We start from the raw sequence: 12,442 nt of genomic DNA, 5'->3' as shown, positions 1-12,442 counted from the left end.
ACAAAACCATGAGCACTGCAGGTGAGGCAGATGTAAAACCCCACCCAAATCTAATTATCTCTGCACAAGTAACACCTGCCCCACCCGCAGTGCACATGGTTTTGTCCATCTAAGAAATATTTTGTCAGAAAGAGTGAGCTAGAATAAGGGCCACAGTTCCTGCTGGAGCCTGCACAAAAATAGCCCTGAGTATACTTATCCATCTCCCTGCCCCCCTCCCCTCATCCTCCCTCATCGCAGCCTGATCCTAACCCTCCCAGCTAGTGCCGAACCCTAACCACCGTGCCCCGCTGTCTAACCCTAACCACCATAACCCACTGCCTAACCCTAACCACCATAACCCACTGCCTAAGCGTAACCTCCATATCCTGATTCCAAACCCTAACCACCATACCCCACTGCCTAACCATAACCACCATGCCCCGCTGTCTAACCCTAACCACCATAACCCACTGCCTAACCCTAACCACCATACCCCACTGCCTAACCATAACCATTATAACCCACTGCCTAACCCTAACCACCATGCCCCGCTGTCTAACCCTAACCACCATGCCCCGCTGTCTAACCCTAACCACCATAACCCACTGCCTAACCACCATGTCCCACTGCCTAACCCTAACCACCATGCCCCACTGCCTAACCCTAACCACCATACCCCACTGCCTAACCATAACCATTATAACCCACTGCCTAACCCAAACCACCATGCCCCGCTGTCTAACCCTAACCACCATGCCCCGCTGTCTAACCCTAACCACCATGCCCCACTGCCTAACCCTAACCACCATGCCCCGCTGTCTAACCCTAACCACCATAACCCACTGCCTAACCCTAACCACCATACCCCACTGCCTAACCATAACCATTATAACCCACTGCCTAACCCTAACCACCATGCCCCGCTGTCTAACCCTAACCACCATGCCCCGCTGTCTAACCCTAACCACCATAACCCACTGCCTAACCACCATGTCCCACTGCCTAACCCTAACCACCATGCCCCACTGCCTAACCCTAACCATTATAACCCACTGCCTAAGCGTAACCTCCATACCCCACTGCCTAACCATAACCATCATAACACACTCCCTAACCCCAACAACCATACCTCACTGCCTAACTACTATACCCCACTGCCAAACCCTAACCACCATGCCCTGCTGCCTAAACCTAACCACCATACCCCACTGCCTAACCCTAACCACCATATCCTGATTCCAAACCCTAACCATACTCCACTGCCTAACCATAACCTCCATACCCCGCTGCCTAACCCTAACCACCATACCCCACTGCCTAACCATAACCATCATACCACACTCCCTAACCCCAACAACCATACCTCACTGCCTAACTACTATACCCCACTGCCTAACCATAACCACTGTAACCTACTATCGAATCCTAACCACCATACCCTATTGCCTAACCCTAACCACCATACCCCACTGCCTAATATAGAAACATAGAGACATCGAAGCATAGAAACATAGCCTAACTCTTACCACCATACATCGCTGCCTAACACTAACCACTATAGCCCCCTGCCTAACCCTAACCACCATACACTGCTACCTAACTTTAAACACCATACCCCAATTCATAAACATAACCACAATACCCCACTGCCTAACCCTAACTACCGTACCCTGCTGCCTAACCACTATACCCTGCTGCCTAACCCTAACCACCATACCCCACTAGTGCCTAACCCTAACCACCATAGTCCTTTGCCTAGCCATAATCACCATAGCCTGCTAGTGCCAAACCTTAACCAGCATACCCCAATATTGCCTAACCCTAACCTACCATACCCTACTGCCTAACCCTAACCACCATACCACACTACCTAACCACCACACCCCACTGCCTAACCCTACCCACCATACCCCACTAGTGCCAAAACCTAACCACCATACCCCACTAGTGCCTAACCCTAACCACTATACTCCATTGCCTAGCCATACCCACCATACCGCGCTAGTGCCAAACCCTAAGCACCATACCCTGCTAGCGCCTAACCCTAATCCCCATACTCCACTTTCTAACCACTATACCCTGCTGCCTAACCTTAACCAACATACCACATTGCCTAACCACCATACCCACTGCCTAACCCTAACCAGCATACCCACTGCCCTACATTACCCCTCTCTGCCGTCTACCGCATCGGTACTAATCGCATATGCACAAAACCTAGCACCCCACATTGCCCCTGTCCGTCGGATACATGCATCTGTGTTTATTGCATATGCACTGACATCCCCCGCCCTACATCGCCCCTCTCCATCGGCTACCACATCGGTACTAATGGCATATGCACTAACATCTACCGCCCTACATCGCCCCTCTCTCCCGGATACCGCATCGTTACTAATCGCATATGCACTAACATCCACCGCCCTACATCGCCCCTCTCCACCGGCTACCCCATCGGTACTAATCGCATATGTACTAACATCCACCACCCTACATCGCCCCTCTCTGCCGGCTACCACATCGATACTAATCGCATATGCACTAACATCCACCGCCCCTTTTCACCGGCTACCGCATTGGTACTAATCGCATATGCACTAACACCCACCGCCCTACATCGCCCCTCTCTGCTGGCTACTGCATCAGTACTAATCGCATATGCACAACATCCACCGCCCTACATCGCCCCTCTCTGCCGGCTACCGCATCAGTACTAATTGCATATGCACTAATATCCACCACCCTACATCGCCCCTCTCCACCGGCTACCGCATCGGTACTAATTGCATATGCACTAACATCCACCTCATTACATTGCTCCTCTCCACCGGCTTCCGCATCAGTACTAATCGCATATGCACTAACATCCACCGCCCTACATCAGCCCTCTCTGCTGGCTACAGCATCGGTACTAATCGCATATGCACTAACATCCACCGCCTTACAACGCCCCTCTCCACCGGCTACCGCATCAGTACTAATCGCATATGCACAACATTCACCGCCCTACATCGCCCCTCTCCACCGGCTACTGCATCGGTACTAATCGCATATGCACTAACATCCACCACCCTACATCGCCCCTCTCCACCGGCTACCGCATCAGTACTAATCGCATATGCACTAACATCCACCGCCCTACATCGCCCCTCTCCACTGGCTGCCACATCGGTACTAATCGCATATGCACTAACATCCACCGCCTTACATCGCCCCTCCCCACCGCCTATTGCATCGGTACTAATCGCATATGCACTAACATCCACCGCCCTACATCGCCCCTCTCCACCGGCTACTGCATCGGTACTAATCGCATATGCACTAACATCCACCACCCTACATCGCCCCTCTCCACCGGCTACCGCATCAGTACTAATCGCAAATGCACTAACATCCACCGCCCTACATCGCCCCTCTCCACTGGCTGCCACATCGGTACTAATCGCATATGCACTAACATCCACCGCCTTACATCGCCCCTCTCCACCGCCTATCGCATCGGTACTAATCGCATATGCACTAACATCCACCGCCCTACAGTACATCGCCCCTCTCCACCGGCTACTGCATCGGTACTAATCGCATATGCACTAACATCCACCGCTCTATATCGCCCCTCTCCGCCGCCTATCGCATCGGTACTAATCGCATATGCACTAACATCCACCGCCCTACATCGCCCCTCTCCACTGGCTGCCACATCGGTACTAATCGCATATGCACTAACATCCACCGCCCTACATCGCCCCTCTCCACCGCCTATCGCATCGGTACTAATCGCATATGCACTAACATCCACCGCCCTACATCGCCCCTCTCCACCGGCTACTGCATCGGTACTAATCGCATATGCACTAACATCCACCGCTCTACATCGCCCCTCTCCACCGGCTACTGCATCGGTACTAATCGCATATGCACTAACATCCACCGCCCTACATCGCCCCTCTCCACTGGCTGCCACATCGGTACTATACGCATATGCACTAACATCCACCGCCCTACATCGCCCCTTTCCACCGCCTATCGCATCGGTACTAATCGCATATGCACTAACATCCACCGCCCTACATCGCCCCTCTCCACCGGCTACTGCATCGGTACTAATCGCATATGCACTAACATCCACCGCTCTACATCGCCCCTCTCCACCGGCTACTGCATCGGTACTAATCGCATATGCACTAACATCCACCGCCCTACATCGCCCCTCTCCACCGGCTACCGCATCAGTACTAATCGCCTATGCACTAACATCCACCGCCCTACATCGCCCCTCTCCACCGGCTACCCCATCGGTACTAATCGCATATGCACTAACATCCACCGCCCTACATCGCCCCTCTCCACCGGCTACCGCATCAGTACTAATCGTCTATGCACTAACATCCACCGCCCTACATCGCCCCTCTCCACCGGCTACTGCATCGGTACTAATCGCATATGCACTAACATCCACCGCCCTACATCGCCCCTCTCCACCGGCTACCGCATCAGTACTAATCGCATATGCGCTAACATCCACCGCCCTACATCGCCCCTCTCCACCGGCTACCGCATCAGTACTAATCGCATATGCACTAACATCCACCGCCCTACATCGCCCCTCTCCACCGCCTATCGCATCAGTACTAATCGCATATGCACTAACATCCACCGCCCTACATCGCCCCTCTCCACCGGCTACTGCATCGGTACTAATCGCATATGCACTAACATCCACCGCTCTACATCGCCCCTCTCCACCGCCTATCGCATCGGTACTAATCGCATATGCACTAACATCCACCGCCCTACATCGCCCCTCTCCACCGGCTACCGCATCAGTACTAATCGCATATGCACTAACATCCACCGCCCTACATCGCCCCTCTCCACTGGCTGCCACATCGGTACTAATCGCATATGCACTAACATCCACCGCCCTACATCGCCCCTCTCCACCGCCTATCGCATCGGTACTAATCCCATATGCACTAACATCCACCACCCTACATCGCCCCTCTCCACCGGCTACTGCATCGGTACTAATCGCATATGCACTAACATCCACCGCTCTACATCGCCCCTCTCCACCGGCTACTGCATCGGTACTAATCGCATATGCACTAACATCCACCGCCCTACATCGCCCCTCTCCACCGGCTACCGCATCAGTACTAATCGCATATGCACTAACATCCACCGCCATGCATCGCCCCTCTCCACCGGCTACTGCATCGGTACTAATCGCATATGCACTAACATCCACCGCCCTACATCGCCCCTCTCCACCGGCTACCGCATCAGTACTAATCGCATATGGACTAACATCCACCGCCCTACATCGCCCCTCTCCACCGGCTACTGCATCGGTACTAATCACATATGCACTAACATCCACCAACATATGCGATTATTAATGCTAAGGACGGCTCCTCTGATAAGAGCTGTCCTTTGCGATGCGGCTCCGGTGCTGGACTTCCGGATCTGAGACCCGAGAGTCCATCTGGCATGTGCAGAGTGACGGCCCACCGGCGGGGCATGCTGGGAATGATCCCTCACACAGCGCTATGGAGCGCTGAGTGGGTCCATTTGTAGTTGGATTCTGGATTTCCTGTCGGATAGGCCTCAGGCCGTCAAGATAGGTAATCAGGTCTCCACTACACTTGTAGTTAATACTGGAGTCCCTCAAGGGTGCGTTTTGAGTCCTTTATTGTATTCATAATTTATGTTTGACTGTTTTTCCAGCTCAGATTCTGTCCGTCTTATTAAATTTGCAGACGACATCGCCATTGTGGGTCTTATCACCAATGACGATGAGTCGGCTTACAGATCAGAAGTTTCGAAATTAGAGTCCTGGAGCGGAGGGAACTGTTTGGTCCTTAACGTGAGCAAGACAAAAGAAATGATTTTAGATTTTAGGAGGTATAAAAAGACTGTGTGTTGTCCGTTGTTCTTAAATGGTCAACAGGTGGAGATTGTTGATACTTTCAAGTTTTTGGGTATCAATATTGCTAACGATCTTTCATGGAATACCCATATTAACATCATTATTAAGAAGGCCAACCAGCGCATGTATTTCCTGAGGAAACTGCGACTGGCTGGTCTGAGTGAGAAGACCCTGACTAATTTTTATTCTTGTGTAATTGAGAGTATCCTCACTTATGGGTTATTGGCCTGGTTCGGTCCTTGCTCGGCTTTGGATCGAAAGTCCCTTCAGAGGGTTGTGTCAACTGCGGGTAAGGCAGTGGGTGTTGTTCTGCCAAACCTGCATGACATCTTCCTGAGTCGACTTTCTCTGAAGACAAAATGTATTCTGAGTGACTTAACCCACCCATATAATGATTTTTTCTCCTTACTTCCATCTCATAGGCGTTATCGATCAGTTTTATGTAAGACAAAGAGATTTAGAGAGAGCTTTTTCCCAACAGCTGTTCGGATTTTAAATAGTTGTAAATCCTAGGGTTGAATAATGTAGGCATGTACGATTTGGCTGTCTGTTATCACTGTCTTTTTATGCTTTTGCTGTATATATGTGCTGTATGCTATTTATATTCGTTTAATGTTCACTGTGTGTGGCCATTTTATGACAAATAAAGATTCTGATTCTGATTCTGAGCATCCCGCCCTCTGAGTCTCTATCCATCCTGCGTTATGTCTCCTCTGCAGAGTGTGAAGTCCAAAGTCTGGACATTGTCTTCCTCATCGATGGATCTGACAGTATCACAAACCAAGACTTCAAACTAATGCTAAACTTTGTGTCCAGCATCATCACAGCTTTCAGAGGCACCGATACACAGGTAACATGTCACTGCACGGTCACTGTATCACTGTAACACTGTGCTCTGTCACTGCGCCATCTCTGTATGATTGTAACACTGTGCTCTATCACTGCAATGTCACTGTATCAATGTAACACTGTACTCTATCACTGTAACATCACTGTATCACGGTAATACTGTGCAATGGCACTGCACCATCACTGTATCACTGTGCTCTGTCAATGCCCCATCACTACAACACTGTGCTCAGTCTCTGTATCACTGTAACACTGTGCTCTGTCACTGCGCCATCTCTGTATGATTGTAACACTGTGCTCTATCACTGCAATGTCACTGTATCAATGTAACACTGTGCTCTATCACTGTAACATCACTGTATCACTGTAACACTGTGCTCAGTCACTGTATCACTGTAACACTGTGCTCTGTCACTGCGCCATCTCTGTATGATTGTAACACTGTGCTCTATCACTGCAATGTCACTGTATCAATGTAACACTGTGCTCTATCACTGTAACATCACTGTATCACTGTAACACTGTGCTCAGTCACTGTATCACTGTAACACTGTGCTCTGTCACTGCGCCATCTCTGTATAATTGTAACACTGTGCTCTATCACTGCAATGTCACTGTATCAATGTAACACTGTGCTCTGTCACTGTAACATCACTGTATCACGGTAATACTGTGCAATGGCACTGCACCATCACTGTATCACTGTGCTCTGTCAATGCCCCATCACTACAACACTGTGCTCAGTCTCTGTATCACTGTAACACTGTGCTCTGTCACTGCGCCATCTCTGTATGATTGTAACACTGTGCTCTATCACTGCAATGTCACTGTATCAATGTAACACTGTGCTCTATCACTGTAACATCACTGTATCACTGTAACACTGTGCTCAGTCACTGTATCACTGTAACACTGTGCTCTGTCACTGCGCCATCTCTGTATGATTGTAACACTGTGCTCTATCACTGCAATGTCACTGTATCAATGTAACACTGTGCTCTATCACTGTAACATCACTGTATCACTGTAACACTGTGCTCAGTCACTGTATCACTGTAACACTGTGCTCTGTCACTGCGCCATCTCTGTATGATTGTAACACTGTGCTCTATCACTGCAATGTCACTGTATCTATGTAACACTGTGCTCTATCACTGTAACACGGTAAAACTGTGCAATGGCACTGCACCATCACTGTATCACTGTGCTCTGTCAATGCCCCATCACTACAACACTGTGCTCAGTCACTGTATCAATGTAACAATGGGGCAGATGTATTAAGCCTTAACAAGAGATAAATCCAAGGGTGATAAGGATAGATAATCAGCCAATCAGCTCCTTACTGACTTTTTTCAAACACAGCCTGTAACATGGCAGTTAGCAGGTGATTGGCTGGCTGTTTATCTCTCCTTATCACCCTGGCATTTATCTCTTGTCAATGTGCTCTGTCACATTGTCACTGTAATGTCATTGTATCAATATAACGCTGTGCTCTGTCACTGCAACATCACTGGATGAATGTAATACTGTGCTCTGTGAATGCAAAGTCACTGTATCAATGTAACGCTGTGCTCTGTCACTGCACCATCACTGTATCACTGTGCTCTGTCACTGCTATGTCATTGTATCACTGTAATACTTTGCTCTGTCACTGCACCATCACTGTATTATCACTGTATTGCTGTGCTGTCTCTGCAACATCATTGTATCACTGTGACACTGTGCTCTGTCACTGCACCATCACTGTATCACTGTGCTCTTCCACTGCAATGTCACTGTATCACTGTAATACTGTGCTCTGTCACTGCACCATCACTGTATTATCACTGTATTACTGTGCCCTGTCACTTCAACATCATTGTATCACTGTGACAATGTGCTCTGTCACTGCACCATCACTGTGCTCTTTCACTGCAATGTCACTGTATCACTGTAAAACTGTGCTCTGTCATTGCAACATCACTGTGTTCTTTCACTGCAATGTCACTGTATCACTGTAAAACTGTGCTCTGTCACTTCAACATCACTGTGTTCTTTCACTGCAATGTCACTGTATCACTGTAAAACTGTGCTCTGTCATTGCAACATCACTGTGTTCTTTCACTGCAATGTCACTGTATCACTGTAAAACTGTGCTCTGTCACTTCAACATCACTGTGTTCTTTCACTGCAATGTCACTGTATCACTGTAAAACTGTGCTCTGTCATTGCAACATCACTGTGTTCTTTCACTGCAATGTCACTGTATCACTGCAAAACTGTGCTCTGTCAATGCACCATCACAGTATCAATGTGCTCTGTCAGTCACTGCAATGTCACTGTAACACTGTGCTTTGTCATTGTATCAATGTAATGTTGTGCTCTGTCAATGCACCATCACTGTATCATATAACACTGTGCTCTTTCACTGCATGGTCACTGTAACACGGTTACACTGTGATCTGTCACTGCACATCACTGTATCAATGTAATGCTGTGCTCTGTCACTGTATCTCTGTAACACTGTGCTCTGTCATTGTAACACTGTTCCATCTGTAACACTTGTGATGCTGTGCTCTGTCACTGCACTATCACTGTAACACTGTGCTCTATCACTGGAATGTTACTGTATCACTGTAATACTGTACTTTGCTCTGTCACTGCAATGTCACTGTATCCCTGTAACACTGTGCTCTATCACTGTATCACTGTAACACTGTTCCATCTATAACACTTGTGATGCTGTGCTCTGTCACTGCATTGTCACTGAATCAATGTAATGCTGTTCTCTGTCACTGCAATATTTTGTATCACTGTAACACTGTGCTCTGTGACTGCATGGCCACTGTATCACTATAGCACTGTGCTCTGTAACTGCAACATATCTGTATCAATGTAATGCTGTTCTCTGTCACTGCAACGTCACTGTATCACTGTAATGCTGTGCTCTGTCACTGCACCATCACTGTATTATCACTGTATTACTGTGCTCTGTCACTGCAACATCATTGTATCACTGTGACACTGTGCTCTGTCACTGCACCATCACTGTATCACTGTGCTCTGTCACTGCTATGTCATTGTATCACTGTAATACTGTGCTCTGTCACTGCACCATAGCTGTATCAGTGTGCTCTGTCACTGTTATGTCATTGTATCACTGTAATACTTTGCTCTGTCACTGCACCATCACTGTATTATCACTATATTACTGTGCTGTCTCTGCCACATCATTGTATCACTGTGACACTGTGCTCTGTCACTGCACCATCACTGTATCACTGTGCTCTTCCACTGCAATGTCACTGTATCACTGTAATACTGTGCTCTGTCACTGCACCATAGCTGTATCACTGTGCTCTGTCACTGCAATGTCACTGTATCACTGTAATACTGTGCTCTGTCACTGCACCATAGCTGTATCACTGTGCTCTGTCACTGCTATGTCATTGTATCACTGTAATACTTTGCTCTGTCACTGCACCATCACTGTATTATCACTGTATTACTGTGCTGTCTCTGCAACATCATTGTATCACTGTGACACTGTGCTCTGTCACTGCACCATCACTGTATCACTGTGCTCTTCCACTGCAATGTCACTGTATCACTGTAATACTGTGCTCTGTCACTGCACCATCACTGTATCAAAGTGCTCTGTCAGTCACTGCAATGTCACTGTAACACTGTGCTCTATCATTGTATCAATGTCATGTTGTGCTCTGTCACTGCACCATCACTGTGCTCTTTCACTGCAATGTCACTGTATCACTGTAATACTGTGCTCTGTCACTGCACCATAGCTGTATCACTGTGCTCTGTCACTGCTATGTCATTGTATCACTGTAATACTGTGCTCTGTCACTGCTATGTCATTGTATCACTGTAATACTGTGCTCTGTCACTGCACCATAGCTGTATCACTGTGCTCTGTCACTGCTATGTCATTGTATCACTGTATCACTGTGCTCTGTCACTGCTATGTCATTGTATCACTGTAATACTGTGCTCTGTCACTGCACCATAGCTGTATCAGTGTGCTCTGTCACTGCTACATCATTGTATCACTGTAATACTGTGCTCTGTCACTGCACCATCACTGTATTATCACTGTATTACTGTGCTCTGTCACTGCAACATCATTGTATCACTGTGACACCGTGCTCTGTCACTGCACCATCACTGTATCACTGTGCTCTGTCACTGCTATGTCATTGTATCACTGTAATACTGTGCTCTGTCACTGCACCATAGCTGTATCAGTGTGCTCTGTCACTGTTATGTCATTGTATCACTGTAATACTTTGCTCTGTCACTGCACCATCACTGTATTATCACTATATTACTGTGCTATCTCTGCCACATCATTGTATCACTGTGACACTGTGCTCTGTCACTGCACCATCACTGTATCACTGTGCTCTTCCACTGCAATGTCACTGTATCACTGTAATACTGTGCTCTGTCACTGCACCATAGCTGTATCACTGTGCTCTGTCACTGCAATGTCACTGTATCACTGTAATACTGTGCTCTGTCACTGCACCATAGCTGTATCACTGTGCTCTGTCACTGCTATGTCATTGTATCACTGTAATACTTTGCTCTGTCACTGCACCATCACTGTATTATCACTGTATTACTGTGCTGTCTCTGCAACATCATTGTATCACTGTGACACTGTGCTCTGTCACTGCACCATCACTGTATCACTGTGCTCTTCCACTGCAATGTCACTGTATCACTGTAATACTGTGCTCTGTCACTGCACCATCACTGTATCAAAGTGCTCTGTCAGTCACTGCAATGTCACTGTAACACTGTGCTCTATCATTGTATCAATGTCATGTTGTGCTCTGTCACTGCACCATCACTGTGCTCTTTCACTGCAATGTCACTGTATCACTGTAATACTGTGCTCTGTCACTGCACCATAGCTGTATCACTGTGCTCTGTCACTGCTATGTCATTGTATCACTGTAATACTTTGCTCTGTCACTGCACCATCACTGTATTATCACTGTATTACTGTGCTGTCTCTGCAACATCATTGTATCACTGTGACACTGTGCTCTGTCACTGCACCATCACTGTATCACTGTGCTCTTCCACTGCAATGTCACTGTATCACTGTAATACTGTGCTCTGTCACTGCACCATCACTGTATCAAAGTGCTCTGTCAGTCACTGCAATGTCACTGTAACACTGTGCTCTGTCATTGTATCAATGTAATGTTGTGCTCTGTCACTGCACCATCACTGTGCTCTTTCACTGCAATGTCACTGTAAAACTGTGCTCTGTCACAGCAACATCACTGTGTTCTTTCACTGCAATGTCACTGTATCACTGCACAACTGTGCTCTGTCAATGCACCATCACAGTATCAATGTGCTCTGTCAGTCACTGCAATGTCACTGTAACACTGTGCTCTGTCATTGTATCAATGTAATGTTGTGCTCTGTCAATGCACCATCACTGTATCACATAACACTGTGCTCTTTCACTGCATGGTCACTGTAACACGGTTACACTGTGATCTGTCACTGCACCATCACTGTATCAATGTAATGCTGTGTTCTGTCACTGTATCTCTGTAACACTGTGCTCTGTCATTGTAACACTGTTCCATCTGTAACACTTGTGATGCTGTGCTCTGTCACTGCACTATCACTGTAACACTGTGCTCTATCACTGGAATG

At 47.8% G+C, this 12,442-nt stretch overlaps 1 protein-coding gene across 3 annotated transcripts in view; it reads left to right on the top strand.

The window, feature by feature from the left end:
- Positions 1 to 12,442, top strand: part of LOC146019726 (integrin alpha-M-like) — a 99,031-nt gene that overhangs the window by 19,585 nt on the left and 67,004 nt on the right. For all 3 annotated transcript variants that reach the window (XM_083152237.1, XM_083152238.1, XM_083152236.1), the window contains exon 6: positions 6,634 to 6,764. In XM_083152237.1, coding sequence (XP_083008363.1) covers positions 6,634 to 6,764 — 131 coding nt within the window. The remainder of the gene's footprint in view (positions 1 to 6,633; positions 6,765 to 12,442) is intronic.

This window comes from Crinia signifera, chromosome 7, assembly GCF_055691185.1.
Source record: "Crinia signifera chromosome 7, ASM5569118v1, whole genome shotgun sequence".
NCBI lineage: Eukaryota > Metazoa > Chordata > Amphibia > Anura > Myobatrachidae > Crinia > Crinia signifera.
The sequence above is the reverse complement of the archived record's forward strand: the minus strand, read 5'-3'. Positions and strand labels throughout refer to the sequence as shown.